Source organism: Cetorhinus maximus, chromosome 21 (assembly GCF_964194155.1).
Source record: "Cetorhinus maximus chromosome 21, sCetMax3.hap1.1, whole genome shotgun sequence".
NCBI classification, from domain to species: Eukaryota; Metazoa; Chordata; class Chondrichthyes; order Lamniformes; family Cetorhinidae; genus Cetorhinus; species Cetorhinus maximus.
Window position 1 is genome coordinate 64640772 of NC_135899.1, and position 18451 is coordinate 64659222.

At 41.5% G+C, this 18451-nt stretch overlaps 1 protein-coding gene across 2 annotated transcripts; it reads right to left on the reverse strand.

Moving 5' to 3' along the window:
* Nucleotides 1-4944: 4944 nt before the first annotated feature.
* Nucleotides 4945-18226, reverse strand: cnr2 (cannabinoid receptor 2). Of its 2 annotated transcripts, XM_078567010.1 has the most exons (3): nucleotides 17888-18226; nucleotides 17422-17531; nucleotides 4945-7499 (listed from the first exon to the last, which is right to left on the reverse strand). In XM_078567010.1, the coding sequence occupies exon 3, from the start codon at nucleotides 7345-7347 to the stop codon at nucleotides 6232-6234; it is 1116 nt and encodes a 371-aa protein (XP_078423136.1). In that variant the 5' UTR covers nucleotides 7348-7499; nucleotides 17422-17531; nucleotides 17888-18226; the 3' UTR covers nucleotides 4945-6231. The 2 variants fall into 2 exon arrangements, with proteins under 2 accessions (XP_078423136.1, XP_078423137.1); XM_078567011.1 differs by lacking the exon at nucleotides 17422-17531.
* Between the last annotated feature and the right edge of the window lie 225 nt (nucleotides 18227-18451).

The following is an 18451-nucleotide window of genomic DNA, read 5'->3' on the forward strand; positions in this document are numbered from 1 at the left end:
TGAGAGCTTGGCAAAATTGGAGAAGAATTCTATTTTCACAAAGCTAGATGCAAATTGTATTTTTTGGCTACAACCCCTCAATGAAGAATCTAAGTTTCTCACAACCTTCATTACACCATTTGGGAGGTTTTATTTCAACAGACCACTCTATGGCATCACATCAGCACCAGAAATATTTCAGGGGACAATGTCAAGAATCTAGAAGGACTGGATGGAATCATGTGTATGTCACATAGATGATGCCCTGATGCGTTAATCCACTCAGCCAGGACCTGACACTAGAGTGCGAGCTGTGCTGCAATGCTTATAGAAAGCAAGATGTACACTCAACAGCAAATACAAATTCTCATAGCCAACTGTCAAGTTATTTGGGCATTTTGTGGATGTATCCAGTGTCAGTGATCCACAGCAGATGAGCATTCAGAGTTTCTGCTCCTTAGAACATGACTGAGCTCCAGAGACTCATGGTTATAGTAAACCAAGTTGGAAAGTTCTTGCCCAATCTAGCAGTCATCAAAGACCCACTACGTCAGCTGTTACAAGGCAATGCCAGATGCTGGGAGGACGCACAACAGAGTTCTTATGAAAAAATAAATGAGATGTTGATATCACCAAATGTTTTAGCTCACCTATGGCCCAGAACTACCCACCATCATGTCTGAAGTTGCATCCTCTACAGGATTGGGAGTTGTACTCTTTTCAGATATAAATGGATGGAAAGTGTAGACAGGTTTACTATGCATCCCTTTTACTGAACAGAGATATGCAGTGATAGAGAAAGAAGCTTTAACTGTTACGTGGGCGTGTGAAAAATTTGCCAATTATGTTCTTGGTCTCCACTTCAAGATAGAAACAGACGACAACCCTTAGTGATACACTCAAGTTCTAAGGAGTTAGCAAAAATGCCTCCACGTACAACGATTCAGACAGTGGATGATGAGGTTTTATGCAAACAGTATGTTCCGGGAAAACAGTAGGCACTTTATCCCGTATCCCAGTGAACAAGGTGATGTAGCCCTAGTCGAAGAAGTAGAAACCTTTTGCATCAACAACAACCAAAATTCTACCAGCAACAACTCAGCAACTGAACAAAATCAAAGATACACAGAAATCTGAACAATGTATTCAGGTCAGAGTGCTGCATCAAAGGATGGCCAGCATGCAAGCCACATAATCCCATTTTAAGACAGTACTATGAACAGAGAATGCACGTCAGTGTAGTTGATTTATTCACCTATGATGAAAGATTGGTCATTATACTATATCAAGTCTCGGAGCTCTTGCAATGATTGCACCAAGGACATTTTGAGCATCACAATGTTAAGCCAGAACAAGCTATTCCATTTGCTGGCCTGGTTTCTCAAAGTTGATGGAAGAGACGATATTACTCTGCTAATTCATCAGAGAACTCTTAATGTCATCGTCCTTTCCATCAAGACCATGGGAAAGTCTTGGGATGGACTACTTCAAACCGAGATAAAATGTTCTTGATTGTAATAGTCTACTACCCCCTAGATGGATAGAAGTCCAGCAACTGCAGGATCACACTTTTGAAGCAGTGATTGCATTGTTGAAGGAGATTTTAGCAACGCATGGAATCCAGTACATTGTAATGTCAGATAATGGACCATAGTTTGCCAATGAATTCTTTAAAGAGTTCATGGCATCATATGGATTTGTTCATACTGTGATCTCATGAAGATTTCTTCAAGGCAACGGTGAAGCTGAAAAAGGAGTGTGTACAGTGAATGCATTGCTAAAGAACAATGACGTCCAATTTGTGCTTCTGAGCTATTGCTCAGCACCACTTTAAAATGGTTTGGCACCAGGTGAACTCATCATGGCAGACGAGGAACTCAGCTCCCTGCTGTTTCACGCATGCTCATGCTGTACAAGTTGATTGACTTGGACAAGGTGAGGGAGAGAGGTATCATTCCAGTCAGATCTGAAACTCTGCCAAATGCCATAAAGCATGCAACCTGCCAGACTTTGAACCAGGAGACTCAGTTTGGATCTGAGACCAAGCTCACTATAGGCAAGTGGTTGAACAGACATCACATCCACGGTCATACCTCATTCAAACCGAAAATGGTATGGTGAGATGGAACAGATGTGCACTAGTTGCCATACAGAAGCAGTCATCTGTCCAACCAAATAGACCAGAGATGCTGCATTCATCAAGAGATCCAGATTGGTGAACCTGAGGCATCTACAAATTCTTATTCTTCCTGGCAGAACCTGAGAAATCATACACATGACTCCAATCCCCAAGTTCCTCCAAAGCAGCAGAAATATCTGAAGTAGGAGCAAGTCTCAAAGTATTTTTTTCCTTTGCCTTCAGTCTTCCTTGGTCATAGTCTACTGCAAATGCTAGAACCCAGTTGGAAATTTGTGTATTTCCTTGTAATACTGTTTGAGATGTGGTTAAACTAGACAAATATTGACACAAATCTGTGCATTGTTATGCATTATATTAACTCTGGGTAATTTTGAAACGTGTTAGAACTAACACAAACTCATAAATATACCCCTCCTTAATGTATTTTATTGTAGACCACCAGTTACTCCAAATAAATTTGAGATCCGTAAGTAATGTCAGCATACCGATTATAATTTTTATTTGTGACACACATTTCATACTTTATTTCTTAATTATAAACACGTTGTGCTGATGTTCATAGGTTTATAATATAGAGAATACTTTCATTAGCTTCCATAGAATTACATAAGAAATATGGAGCTTTTAATTATTCATCCTTGACTCGCTCCACTGAACTAATTTTATATGAAGTGCTATTTCATGGTATAACACAGGAATAGTTCAAAATCATAATAAGATTTTCATGGTGCAGTGTCTCAGAATTAAGAAAAAGCTCTGCATAAAAACTTCAAGGGCAATTATCATATTGGCAGAATAATTTGCATGTCAGGTCTGTAAAATGTGAAATGATGCAAATGTTGGAGCAGCAGTATTGTATCTGCCTGTGTTATATTTTGCTTTATTGAAAATTTATTTAAACATTATAAGAGAACCATGTGATATTTGTTTTGGTATGAACCTTTCCAGAGTCAAAATGGCAATCTGTGCTTTCACAGAAACCCGTTTCAGAAATCTCATAATTTCTGGCTCAAAAGCAGCCTATGTAGATGCCTGCAAGCACATTAAGCCACAAGAGATGTGTGATTTCCAACAGACCAAAACAAGGCAAACATACAGGAAAGTAGGAAACATAAGCACAAAAAGACCAAACTAAACAATGGGCAGAATTTTCTGCATACTGGGTGGGTGGGCCCAACCCAATCTCCGGCGGGTGGGGAGCTGATCCCCGCCGGAGAAGCGGGCCCCATCGCCATTTTAAGTGGGCGCGCCAATTAAGGCCCACCCAGGGTGACGCCTGGTGGGAAGCGCTATGCGCTTCCTGTGCGGGCGGGAGGGGATTCCCCAAATGCGAAAGTGCGCTCTTTCGCGCATGCACACGAAAGAGCGCATATCGCCCTGAGGCTAAGTGCTGCCTCAGGGAGATCGCTGATAGCTGTATACACATTAAAAAAAGAAAAAAAAATCCTTAACATGTCCCCCTCATGTGACAATGTCACACGAGATGGGACATGTTAATAAATTTCACAAAAACTTTATTACACTTTTTTAAACCCTACATGAAACCTCATCCTGCCGGTGGATGAGGTTTCATGTATTTTCTATTGCCCTTAAGGTTGGATGGGCAGGTCCTTTAATTGTTTTAATGATCCTGTCAATGGCCTCAATTGGCCATTGACAGGTCGGCGGGCGTACAGCTGATTTGGCTGTGCCCCCGCCTTCCTGAAAATTTTAAATGACACGGGATGACATCGGGGGTTTACCCCGACATCATCCCGTGTCATTTTGTGTGTTGGCCAGCGGGCCCCGCCCCCTGCTCGCCGATGGCAAAATTCAACCCAATGTTTCAGAAATCCGAAGCATGAATTTTCAGCTTTTTATATTTGAGTATTATATTTGCAAAATTGTGCAAGAAAAGAATAAAAATGTAATTCAGTAACAAGTGTATATTCTTTTGAGTGAATTCCAAAATGTGCAATAATGTTAAATGAATACTTTAAAATCCTCATGAAAGTTTTCTGACACAACTTTATGTGAACTTAGGAGACCAGTTTTACTGAACTTTGAAGTTCTCTGCAGATAGTGGGGTCTAGAAATTGTGTTTCAACACCTGTGCCAGGACCTCCTCCAGGCTGTCAGCACCGTTAGGGATCCAGTCCAAATCCCAGGGAAAACGATATTTGCATAATAGAAGCAGATTCCCACACCATTTTATGGCATTATTGGAGTGCCTAAACCATTGAAGCTTTAGAATTTCAGAGTGTCGCCTTGTCACTGCATCAGAGTGGGTTTGGGGGCGAGAGGTGTTGGTGTAGGGGTGTTCTGTGGCTCGGTCAGACCACTGCCTGACAATTAAAAGTTAGTATGTTCCCATAACATAATTTTGCTTTTCTATTGCCAATCAATTTTTGAGACATTGTAGGTTCCACATATAGCTGTTGTGCAATATGTATGCCTGCATTACACACATATTCTGTACCTAAAACAGACTGGAATTTCTGAAATCAGTTTAAAATGCTTTATAGTCAGTTAATAAAAAGAAGGGAGTTCAAATGTATCAGGCAGCCACCACAGTTCTCTAAAGATGATTGATTCAGGATTGAGATTACCATTACAGGGAAACACCTAAGGATAGGAGTTTGTTTAAAGCAGTAGCTCTAAATGGGCAGTATTGCAACAGTATCTGTTATACAGTTCCATTGAAGTCAATGTATAACGGACTACGAATCAATACAATATTGACTGTTTGTGCTACTGCCCAAAGCAAATTTCTGAGATTGTATCCTCAAAATGATGCAGCGAAGACTGCAGAGCGGCTCCATAGAAAACTGCAGACACAATCCATGTTGTATTATCCTGTCACACAATTATAGTTTAATGAATACATACAATTATAGAATGTCCATTATAAAGCATTCTTTTCCTTTTTAAAAGTAACTATTTAGACAGAACATGATTTTTAAATCCAATTGTCATCTGAACAAAATAATACATTCATTGCCTCGAGTACATAAGTGAATTAGTTTAAACCCCATTACTACGTATTTTTCAGGTTGCAGGCAAAAATGGAGTTGGTGAACAATCTACAATGATGCAATTGTTGCATTTTCATTTCATAATTTCCTTTAATATCACATGCTGATTATCAATAATGAGGAAGGAAGTGCTGCTAATTCTTCCAGTAATCTCATTATGAATGGTAGGGAAAAGATAGCAAAGCGAGGTCCACTGCCTGTGATGACTTGATCTATCAAGTGTACACATTATCTGGTCAATTGCCAGTAGAGTCTGAAAATTCTATCATGAAAGTATCATTACTGCCAATAGACTGAACTACCCCAGTTAATCAGGTATGTGCAGCAATCTATAGGGTGAAACCAGAATCTTGGAAGCTAAGTTGTGAAATTTAACTTTTTTTTCCTCTTGCATCAGTCCTTAGACCAAAGAGCAAAGCTTCTAGTATTTACAAGAGTTAATATCCCTTCTCATAACGTTACAAGTAATAGTGAAAAATCAAAGGGAATGTTTTGACATTGGCATTTGTCCTTCTTGCTTCAACATGGTGTTAATTTGTCAACTGCAAGCAGATTGCTATTTTTAATGTGTGAACTATGATCCCAAAAAAAAATGAGTGGAATTTCCTCTTTTTGAACCCGTTGTCTCTCTCACCGGCGAGATGCATTTTCCAGGTGTCTTACCACAGTAACTTTGCAGAAAGACATCAACCTGTTGTCATTGCGCTACATATTGAAGGTCCATAGCAGAATTTATGAACCAGGGTCATTTATTGCAATGCATACAATTAGGAGTTGCTCACTTTTGAACTGTTAATGCATTTTACACTGAAATTAGGAGAATTAATCCTTTCTTGCAGAAAAGCCAGCAAGCATGATGCTTGAATTCTGCATAGTGATCAAAATGAAATTATTCTATTTATCAGCAGATAGAAGTGCCTTCATGGAGTGTAATGGGACCACTCAGTGCCTGAGAGAGCATTCCTATAAAATAAGTTCCCAGTAACAATATTACCAATAAATGAAATTAGCTCGACCGCTCATTTTCTTTCTAAAAGGTAATGTTTTGGCCTGAATGTTTTAATATCCAGGTGATCAATGATTTGATTCAGTTAGAAATCATTCTCTAGAATTGACAATGTTGCATTGCTCAGCTGATGAGACGGTCATAATTGTATTGTTTTTAAAGTGTCCATCTGACTCTGTGCTGCCCTCCAGAGATGGTAACTGCCTCTTGTGCCTAGACAAGATATTTAATATTACAATACGCAATTCTCTGCTTCTTAGGGCATAAACAATGGGATTCACTGTGGAATTTAACCAACACAACATGCAGAAAAAAGCAAATACCTTTCTGGTGTCTTTGTCTACCTTGGCAAATAGATCATACATCATCAGAGTCAAGACTGGAGACCAACAAGCAATCAGAATTACTAATATTAAGCCCAGTGTTTTGGCGAGTTTAATGTCCATACGTGTGTGCCCCATTTTTACTTGTCCTTTCCTTCCTTCTTTCTGTTTCTCCATGTAGACTGAATGAACATGGGCTTTCCATAGAATATGTATATAGGCATAAATTATTAAAATTAACAGGAAAGTTATTAACATAATCCAGCAAGCTAAATAGCTTTTATCTACCAGAGGAAATAACTCACAGCAATTACTATGGAGCTCAATGCAATTCCATCCCATCAAAGGAAGAAAAGCTATAAAAACAGCAACTGACCACGTGAATAGAATGCAGATCACTGCTTTTCTCCTTGTTAAAATTGTCCTGTATTCAGAAGGCTTATGAATGCATGTGTATCTGTCAATGGCAGTGAGCAGCAAACTGCCCACAGAAGCTGAGAAAGATGCAATGACACCCCCAAGTTTAAATAGGAAAATGTAATTTTCATCTTGGAGCCTGAAAACGTGGAAGCTGACAAAACTGTACATAAAATTAATGCTTGCGCAGAGGTCGGCAGATGCAAGGCTAGTTATAAACAAATAAGAGGGTCGACATCGAAGTTGTGGTGTAAATAATATGATGCATAAAACTAAAATGTTCCCCAAAACAGTAAATGGCCCCACTGTTAAACACAATGCAGCAATAGCTTTCTTTTGGCTTTCAGTAAGAATCATGAAACATTCCATATCCATGAAGTTATTGTCGCATGCCTTTTCAGTAGTTGCATCATGAGAAATGGTTGTAGCTGCAGTTGAATTAAACAAAACTGAACTACTTTCATTCATTTTTAGAAGCAGAATGTCTTTAAAATGTTATTTCCCAAAGATCCTCTATTTTGAATCACGATTTAATTGGGTTAAGAACCATTAAAGATGGCTGTAAATGCTGAATTTTCGAAGTTTCTTAATCCCTTCAGTACCGACTACCCACTTTAGACCTAGGAAAAATAGAAAATAATTAACATGGTAAAATATTTCAATTTGACAATTTTTCTAATGATCTCATATTTGTAGTTATTGGGAATACATATCGGGTCAGCAGAATCTTTTCTATTGACGTTTTGATATCCAGGACTCAGGAAAGTGAGAGTGTATCACCATTTTCATCCCCAGAGACTTGTAATATTTCTGAGAAACCACTGACATCTGAGACTTCTGGCCCTTCGATGGCATTTACATGTAGTTTTAAAATAGGCATTAGGTAAATTAGAAATGTCACAAGAATGTGTCTGGTGCAAAAACTGAGCACATCTTATATAGTGATTTTTTTTTGCCATTTTTACCATGATTCATGTGGTGAGTTTTTTTCACTTTTTTTGAAAACAATGAACAATAATGTGACACCTGAAACTGCCATTTAATATATTACTTTGACTAGACCACCACATGGAAAACAAAGAGGAACAAAAAGATTTAACATGAAGAGAGGGTGAGCAGGACAGAGATTTACTATTAAGGCAAAGGAGTTTCGACAAGCAATAATTTAGGCTCCACTGAAGGCATCATAAATAATTTTCAATCACAGCTCTCTTGCTGCTGTAGCTATTGGTTCTGCAGATCCCTCTTCCTGTGCACGACAGTGTTACTATCTGCCTCTATCCTTCTCTGGAATGCCAAGGTACACATAAAGTAGGAACAAATTTAATATGTAAAATAATTGATTTAGGTGTGCTGACTAATAATTGATTAACTGGTGTTTTCATATGTCATCTACCAAAAGAACCATACTACTAAAGGCTACACAGTAACATTACAGACACAAGACAATTCCAGAGCAAGGTGTTTTTGATATTGAAGATCTGCCTTTTAAGAAGTATTTTCTCATTTCCTGCTTAGATGATGCTGTGTAATGCAACAATATAACATACCGACAATGAATGATCAGAAGTGGAAATATCTCGGAAATGAAAATAAATCTAATGGATGAAATGTCATTTAGGTAAATGAAACCACCTAAGTTTCATAAATATATTTACAAAGTAGCTTTTGTTAAATCCCCCCTTGCCCCCAGGAATATGAATAAAACAAGTCCTATTTCAGGGGCTGACTATTGTTTGGCTTATCTTAGGGACCAATCAGCTTGATCAGAAGTACCACTCACAACACTCTTATTTTTTAAATGATAGACATACAGTTTTCATCCTAAATGTTTTTGTGAGCATTCCTGTATTTTTCATTGTTTTCTAGAGAGTTCCAGTTTGTGCGGTAAAGTTGTGGTATTTGTACTTCTTTGTGACTCCATTACTGCAACTTCACATGAACACTTTCATCTTACATTGTTGGGCAATCCCAACATGGGATATATATGTTTATATCATATAATAGAACTCAAATATTTTCGACGTTCCCGGCACTGCTCTGATTGAAGTTTCATACTTTTTAATCATCACTTATATTGCAAAACAATAGCACACCACAGTTAACAGCACAAAATTTGAAATAAATGTATGATAAACAGAATGCTAAAGGGGTGGGATGGGAGGGTTGTTATAAAGTGCAGAGGATCCTTATTTAAATACTTATGTTCCAAATGAACTATTGGATCTACCTCATCATGAAAATATTTTACCTTCTCATTCCCAAAGTTTTTCTTGTATATTTCGATGTGGGACTTTCCCCCCATGTGTATTGAACAAGCGAAACAGTTCACGGATCAATCAATTACAGATAATAATGATTGAATTGAGACAAGCTCATAATTCTGACATTTTCTTTCTGCTTGATTTAAACAACTAATTTAAGTAAACCAAGAAATAGTGTCGGGTAATATAATTCTCAGGTTGAAAATACCAAGGGATTTAAGAAGAAAGGGAAGACTGAGTGTATCAAAGAGTTGAGGAAAAAAAAATGGGTGAATCGTCCCAGTCCCAAGGAGGTGGGACCAAGAGTAAAATTTGAAGACAGCACAACAGGTCGGCTCCCTAATGCATTCCTGTCTTTGAGCAATGTTGCCTGAGGAGGAGTCATTATGGCACTGGTTACCACCCAGCAGTGGTGGGTAGTCATTAGGCCACTTAGGGTCTAATTGAGGTCAAGATGCTGTCATGGCTGAGACCCTCCCAATGTCGGATGGCTGAAACCCAGTGGATTCCTGGAGGCAGCCTCCCACTGGCAGCAGGGGGCAGGTGGGGGTAAGGGGGAAGAGGCCAAGGGTGCTTTCTCTCAACAACGCCACCGCCACCAAGGGGATCAGAAGGCCAAAGCTATGGCCACAAGTAGTCCTCTGCAGGGGTTAATCCTTCACAATGATAGCTAGACATCTGTGGCTATTATTTTTTTAAACTTGTGGAGAGAACCTCCATCTTGATGCGCCTTCACTGTCCCCTAGGTACATCAACTGTGCCCAATTCTCCCAGTGAGGCTGTCAGCTGTCCACTGCTTCAGGCCCTCTGATTGAGCCTCCTACCTCGGGAACAGGCCCATCATTTTTAATTTGTCTGCAGACACGGAGGCAGCTTCTTAACTGACTGCCTCCCATAGGATTGCAACACCTGCAGCCAGCCGAGGTCATTACGGTTAGGGCCCACTTTCTCGCCCGACAGCAGAAAAATTTCAGATGTAGTAAGATCCTGCTCAATGGGTTACAGTAGAAGTTAGTAAAGTTAATTTTCTCTTGAGCACAGTGGAATATAGGGGAAAAGAAAATAGTGTATGACCAATAGAGCTTAGCAGGAATAAGTAAAGAGAGATCAGAGAAACACTGTCCATAGTACTTTGAATAAATTAAACAAAAATGTGAGAAATGAAAGAAAACAAGGCAAGAATATTGTTTTTGTATCCTGCCCAAGTGTATGAGATGTGCTGGAAGAGGCTTCCCAGATATGTAAGCAGATCAATGCTGGCAGTGAATTTGGGTTCAATCAAGAGAAAGCAGAAAATAGCTTCTTGAAACAACATTAGCAGTATTACAACTGTTAATAGCTATCTACATAACTATAGAGACCATCACTATAATATTTGGTTAATGATTTAATTCCTAGTTCTGAGTTGAGTTTTAGGACTTTCTGTATAATGAGCTACAATCCAAAGGCTGGAACTATGTTCACCAAAGGTCTCCAGGAAATGCAAGATGGCAGGCTCTATAGATAAATGATAAAACTGAATTAAAGCTTCATGAAATACTGAGTGGATTGGATGGCACATTGTCAATTCACCTCCAAGAGCCTAGACTGATAAAGTCTCCGACTCTAAAAGCCTGATGTGAAATCAGTAAGGGTACTCCATGATTCCACACCACAAATATCTTCATAATTCAGAAAAAATAATATTAAGGAGTAGATTTTCCTCCATAGCAAAAAAAGTCAACTTGAGGATAAATCAGGGAAACTGTTTTTAGTAGAGGTTGGTTAGCATGCTATTTCCAGTACTTTCTGATTTATTTCATATTTCCAACATTTTCATTTTTCTCTTTTATCCCTAACATTCTGATGTACAGTATTCTGACCTCTTACCATAACATGGAAAACTTACAGCTCTGTTAGTAATAGAGAAACAATATTGCCTTTCAGTGGCACAATCTGTGCTACAATGTGGTTTCTGTCCTTTTTCTCGATAGTTGTAGAGAAATTCTCCAGTACTTACATGCTACAGTTAATCTGCAGAGAATTCAGAAATTCTGGCTGCATTTTCCAAATATATTCTCATCATCTTTCATAGCCTTCTACAGAATGGCTTTTTAGATTGAAAACACACTGTAGAACTTGAAAAATAATTATAATTCTAGAAGGAATTTCTTCAATGTAAAGGATGAGCGATATCTGAAATAATTTGGCAGACACATGGGCATAGACACTAGGGTCACTTAAGCAGGGACGATCACATACTGGCGATGTTACTGTATTAATAATTCAGAGAATGCAACTTCAAATCCCAGTATGAGCAGTTTCAGAATTTGAATTCAGTTTAAAAATAATCTGGAAATATAAATCTATTAGCAATAAAGAGTGATGGGAGTGTTCTAAAAATCCAACAGGTTCACACATATCCTTTAGTAAAGAGAGCCTGCTGTTCATACCTAGTCTGGTTTAAACATGACAGTTCAACATCGACAAGATATTTCTTAATTTCCATCTGAAGTGACCTAGAAAAGTACTCTGCTGTTCAAAATGTAGAAAGAAGAACAAGAAAAATCACAGATGGACTACTCGGCTGAGCCCTACACATTGAATCAGGACGTGACACAGATGTACCCAACCTAATCCAGCCTGTAAGGTTCACTAATACCTGGAGACTGCTGTCAAAGTTGGAAGAACTGTCCCATAGACTCGTGATTATAATCACAGAATCATGCCTATCATTCAGTGTCACAGTCTCCTCCATCACTGTCCTGTGTATGTTTTGTCCCACCAGCAGGACAGACTGACCAGAGGTGGGGAACAGTGGTATGTAGGTGGGAGGAAGTGACCCGGGGAGTCCTCAATATTGACTCAGGACCCAATGAAGTTGCATGGCTTCAGGTCAAACCTGAGCAAGGATTATCACCTCCCGCCTTCTCTCAGTTGATGAATCAGTTATTTTTTCATGTTGAACACCACTTGGGGAAACAATGAGGGTTGCAAAGACCTAGGATGTATTCGGAGTGGGGGAACCTCAATGTCCATCTCCAATATTGGCTTGGTAGTGCCACCACTGATGTAATTAGCCAAGTTCTGAAGGATAGCTGCCAGACTGGGCTTGCAGCAAGTAGGGAGAAATCCAACAGAAGGGAATATCCAACCTCCTCACCAATTTATCTATTGCTGAAGTAGCATTCCATGGTAGTATCAGTAGCAGGAACCTCCTGGAGTGCAAGTTCTGACTTCACGCTGAGGATTCTGTCAACAGGCACTACCACTGTGCTAAGTATGATGTATTGAGAATAAATCTCAAAACTGGGCATCCGCAAGGTGCTTTGGCCATTAGCAGCAGCAAAATTATATATCACCGTAATCTGTAGACTCATGGGACTGCATTTTACAGAGGAGAGGATGGTGGGCTGCTCGCTGCTAGAAGGAAAGTTAGCCAGAAGTTCATACCACCTGTCCTGCAGCCATTACTTGCTGGGCTGGGCTCAATTGGTTGGGAATCAGTGGGAGGAAGTCCTGCCCTCGGGGCTGCCAGCTAATCTGATTGGCTGGCAGCGCCAACAGACCGGCAGTGCCAAAGCTTAGTGGTGGATGCTGCTGGGACTGCAGGAAGGAGGACGAAGACAATCGTGGCTGACTCAGAAAGGGGGTTTCAAGATGGAGATGGATCCTAGAGCCCAGGAAGGGGGAAGAGGGGGGTGGGGGGCTGGGTAGGTAGTGCAGGAGGAGAGGAGAACATCTGATGGGGATGCCCCCGAAACACACAGGGCACCACACACTCCCCCCCCACCACCCCCCCACCCCCCCAATGAGTTGTCCCCCTTCCTCCCCACCCTTTTCACGTAGGTCATAATAAACAGCTTGCCCACTCCTGCCCACCTGTCCATGCCAGCCGTATTATGTCTTGGGCAGCATATTATACAAATCAATATAATTGACCTTTAATTATTTATTTACATATGGAGGGTGGGCTGCCAATTTCAGTACCCATCCACCTAGCATTTTATGGGGGAAGCTCGGGGATGGGCAGGAAGGTGATGGGCTAGCTACCCAACCTACCTTACCTGCCCTCTGCTGAAAACACACCCCAGCGAGGGCAAAATCAATCCAGCCCATGGTTTGGCATATCCCTTACTCCTCTAGCACAATCAAACCAGATGATTAACCCTGTTTCAATGAGGAGTGGAGAAGAGCATACCAGGAGCACCACCAAGTGCATCTGAAAATTATTTATTAACCTGGTGAGCCCTCACCACTGAGCTACATACCTGCTAAAAAGTGAAAACAGCCTACTATAGACAGAGCTAAGTCATCCTACAACCAATGGATCGTGTCAAAGCTCTGCAGTACTGCATATTCAGTCATAAAAAGCGGTTGACGATTAAACGTCTAATGAGCGGAGGAGTCCCCATCAATATCCATTCTTATTCTCAACAATGGTGAGTCCAGCATGTGAGTACAAAAGACAAGGCTGAAGCGTTTGCAAACATATTCAGCCAGAAGTGCAAAGTAGTGATCCTTCTCAGTCCCTTCCTGAGGTCTGCACTATCACAGGTGCCAGTGTTCAGGCAATTTGATTCACTCCACATGACATCCAGAAACAGCTGAGCACACTGTACACTACAAAGGCAATGGGCCTCAACAATATTCCAGCTGGAGTGCTGAAAATCTATGCTCCAGAACTAGCCACACCTCTAGCCAAGCTGTTTCAGTACAGCTCTAACGCTGTCATTCACTTGACAATGTGGAAAATTGCCCTGACCCTGCTCACAAAAAGCAGAAAAAATCCAACCCAGCCTTTTAACCCATTCCCAATCATCAGTAAAGTGATGGAAGGAGTCTCAATAGTGTTATCCAATGGCACTTACTCATCAATAACCTGTTCACCGATGCTTGGTTTGGGTTCTGCCAGCACCCATTAGCTCCAGATCTCATTATAGCCTCAGTTTAGACATGGATACAATAGCTTAATTCTGGAGGTAGGGTGAGAGTGACTGTTCTTGACATCAGGGCAACATTTGACAGAGTGTGGCACCAAGAGCCTGGATTAAAAAGGTCAATGGTGATCAGGGAAAAACTCTCCCATGGCTTGTGTCATACCTAAAATAAAGGTATGTGATTGTGGGAGGGCAATGATTTCAGTCCCAGGGCATTCTAGACTAACAATCTTCAGCTGCTTCATCAATGACATTCCCCCCATCTTATAGCTGGATGTGAGGCTGTTTGTCAATGATTGCACAGTGTTTGACTTCATTTGGAATTCCTCAGATAACGAGGCAGTGCAGCAAGACCTGGGAAACATCCAGGCTTGAGTTGGTAAATGGCAATTAACATTCACACCACACAAGTGCCAGATAACTACCATCTCCAACAAGAGGGAGAGCCTACCTATGTCCACTTGAGATTCAATGGCATCACCATTACTGAGTCCACAACATCAACAGTCTGGGAATCACCATTAACCAGAAACTCAACTGGGCCAGCCACGTAATTGTTATAACTAATACAGGAGATCAGAGGATGGGTATTCTGTGGTGAGTGGTTCACCTCTGCAAAGTCTCTCCGCTACCTACAAGGCAGAAGTCAGGAGTGTGATAAAGTAATCTCCATTTACCTGAATGGATGCATATGCAACAACATTCAAGAATCTCAGCACCATCCAAATAAAAAAGCAGTCCACTTAATCCGCACCTCATCAATTAGCTTAAACATTTACCATTCCATCACTGGCATACCATAGCTGCTATCAATCTGCAGCATCTCACCAAGGCTTCTTCAGCAAAACCTCCCAGTCCCATGACCTCCACTATTTAGAAGCACAAGGTCAGCAGATGCATGGAAACACATCACCAGAGTTTTCCTCCAAATCTCACCATCCTGACTTGGATGTATAACGCTGTTTCTTCTTTGTTGCTGGGTCAAATCATGGAACACCCTACCTAACAGCATTGAGGGAGCACCTTCATCACATGAGTTGCAGTAGTTCAAGCAACAGGCTCAATGCCACCTTCTGAAGTGATTAGTCATTACCCATTAGTGATGGGTAATAAATGCCACCTTGCCAGCAATGCCGCATCCTGAGAATGAATTTTAAATATAATTATTTTGGGTATTTTTCTTCTAGTATGATTGTATTTTTACATGAAGAGGGTATCATTGACTGCTAATGTATGAGTTGTCAGCTCTTATAAATCACAACCTCCATGTAGTTCAAAGCAGTGAAGGCTCATTTATGTGGGTCTGAAGAAGCTCAAATTTGGTCTGTAAAACACACTAAAACTTTACATGCTGTTGCCATGATGAAGATAGCATCATACCGTGAGCATGCTGAAACTGGAACAGGCTTAGTGTAGCCAGCAACAATGGTGGCAACCACCATGACAACCATTTGCAGTCAAATGACATGTTTAGAACCCAAAATCCTGACAGTGCCCTCCAGTGTTGAGCCCATCAGGCTGCTAGAAATTTAGGCACTTGACTGCCATCCAATGACGTGCCTGTGCCAGACAGAGCTCTTCTGTCATTCCTTCAGAACCTTAACCAAAGGAGCACGATTAGAACTTTAACAAGAAAACTTCCACAACTTCAAGTGCCCCTCTGGAGGCTGATTTTCTTATCTCACGGATGTATGTCGAGTCCCATATGGACTGCCAAAATGGGAACTCCCAGCATTTGGGGTCTAGCCTCCCCTGCATCACAGCCTTGGAGAAGGTGAACAGTAAACACCGGCAGAGCGAGAAATCCCAGGTGTGATCAGAACCCAGGATTCGAACCATTGGGCTGCCGCTGATAATGGCAGGAGTCTCAAATAAATCTGGCATCTTAATGTAGCAAAAAAGTAAGACTCCCGAGATACTTTATAGAGGAATATGGGGGGGGGGGGGGGGATCCTGTAAAACCTCCTGTCCCAGCCATTGTCTGCAACATGAAATTGCATCATGACCAGTTCATCTGCTGAACTGACCTCCCAAGCACACAGTGAGACCAGAACAAAGCCACAGATTAAATATGGGAGAATGTTACAAGGAGATTGTTTTAGCATTTCTTTCCTTATCAAGACCGCACAAGATTCTCAAGGTAAAGCCGTCACTTGACCATCTTCTTGCTCCAGTTCAAACTCGCCTGGGATAAGTGAACCTTTCCTATCACCGTGTCACAGCCGGCCAACCAGACGTAGTCTGCAGATAGTGAGCAAACACACAGGCACTGGCCTCTGGTTCCTTTTTAACACAGCCAGAATCATGTCCCAGCGCCAAAGCCGGGATGCTACTTAGTAATGCTGAAATTGAATTGCCATTTTGCTTTACATTAGCTTTCGTGATTTGTAACTTCAAGGCGCCCTCCTTTGATTTGAATCAGCACTCTAAATTTCGTCCAAAGATGAATCAAAATCTCGCCCTTACCATTAATTTTATTAATTTATTCATTTTAAAATCAGCTAGGGAGTCAGGACATGAGCCGACAGGAGTTACTCATTCTCCTCATGAAACGCATTTGTTCTGAATATTTCTGCCCAGTAATTTCTGTCAGTTCTAAAAGGGAGTTGTCACTCGGGAATACACTGGCCAAAGACTTATGTGTTTGTACAGATACGAGATGATAGTATTGTTTGCATTCAAATAACCTCATTCCATTGGGGAAAAGTAGTGCGTTTTTTCAGCGTCTCTTTATCATGCTAATGTATGTCATATTCAAAGTTCTTTTGAATCCTCTCGGTGATTCCCTCTTTCAGCCGTGCTGTTTCAAGCTGTATTGATATCTAACCTGCCCACACTGCGTCGCTATCTACAACATAGGCTGCCTGCACAATTACACTGAGCAAGCTCCATCACCCTGTTTAAGCTGTCGGGTTGTATTATTCACAAGCAATACAATGCTCAGTAAACTACTAATCTGTTCTCGGCAAGATTGTGTCTATGAACGGCTGGAGTGTGGGACTAAAGCACACAGCTCTTCCAAAGAGCCAGCACAGACGCGACGGGCCGGATGGCCTCTTTCTGTGCCCTGAGATTCGATCAGTTTTCCACATTCTCAAACCTACAGCATTTTCCACTTTCAGCTACATCTCCATCTCCAATTCCATCGCCTTCCCACCAACATCAAGAAATGAAAACGCGCAAATGGTGTGAAAATTGCAAGGAAAAATAACTGACCTATAAAAATATTCATTCCTCCGGCTGACCATTTTGATTTGTCATTCCTACAGCCGGACTTGCTCTCGCACTGGAATGCAATCTATCCCAGGAAGCTGAACGCAAGGCTGAGGCGCTTTCCCTAATAGTGGGAACATCCTTACCTGAAGCACCTGGATTGGAGTTCCTGCTTAGAAATAAAGCTGGGATTCAGCCCCCGGGAGCCGTGACCTGCAGGAATCGTCTTCTTCACATCTGACCATCGGCTAGGCTCCTACACAAGTGAAAGGAGAGTCAACTACTCAACTTTAGGATATTGCTACAACCTGCGCGGTGGAGATACATGATCTACCAAAGCACAAGGATTAATGTCGGGAATTAAAACTGTCCCTCCAATTCCGCATGTCAATCGTAAATTATTGTTCCCCCCACCTTACATGGTCCTGCGCAGTAACTAAATCTGCCCCGCTGTACAAGCGGAAAGTATTCCTAGTTAGCGTATCTTCTTCAATTTTATATGTAAGCACAACGCCAGATTATAACTTATATGAGACGAAATATCTATTTACAAGAGCAGGTCAAAGCTAGGACAGTTCCAGGTGGAAAGTTATAATCATGGATATTTATTACCTTAATTCAGCCCGAGGTACTCCGAGACACTTGCAAGTAGTGGGTCTCCTTTTATTCCGTTCCTGATGTTTGGGGTTGACGGATCACTCCCTGAAGACCATGAAATCGCTTCCTGGCGAACAGTTCTATATCACAAAATCCTGATCTCCTTCAGGGTGCTCCTGAGCCGCCCTGTCGCCGCTGTGTTTTACCCGGTCATCTGTCACCACTCGCCTGTTTTGTTTCTCTTGGAGTGTTTCATCACCATCACATGTCACACAGATCCTGTTGATTCACACTTCCTCGGTCACTGGCTCTCACACTGTCCCCGGCTGTCACACTGTCCACGGCTCTCACACTGTCCCCGGCTCTCACACTGTCCACAGCTCTCACACTGTCCCCGGCTCTCCCACTGTCCCCGGCTCTCACACTGTCCCCGGCTCTCCCACTGTCCCCGGCTCTCACACTGTCCACGGCTCTCCCACTGTCCCCGGCTCTCACACTGTCCCCAGCTCTCACACTGTCCCCGGCTCTCCCACTGTCCCCGGCTCTCACACTGTCCACGGCTCTCACACTGTCCCCGGC

Excerpts from the sequence above, each read along its gene's own strand:
- cnr2 (XM_078567011.1), bottom strand. The coding sequence starts at position 7,347 with ATGAATGAAAGTAGTTCAGTTTTGTTTAATTCAACTGCAGCTACAACC.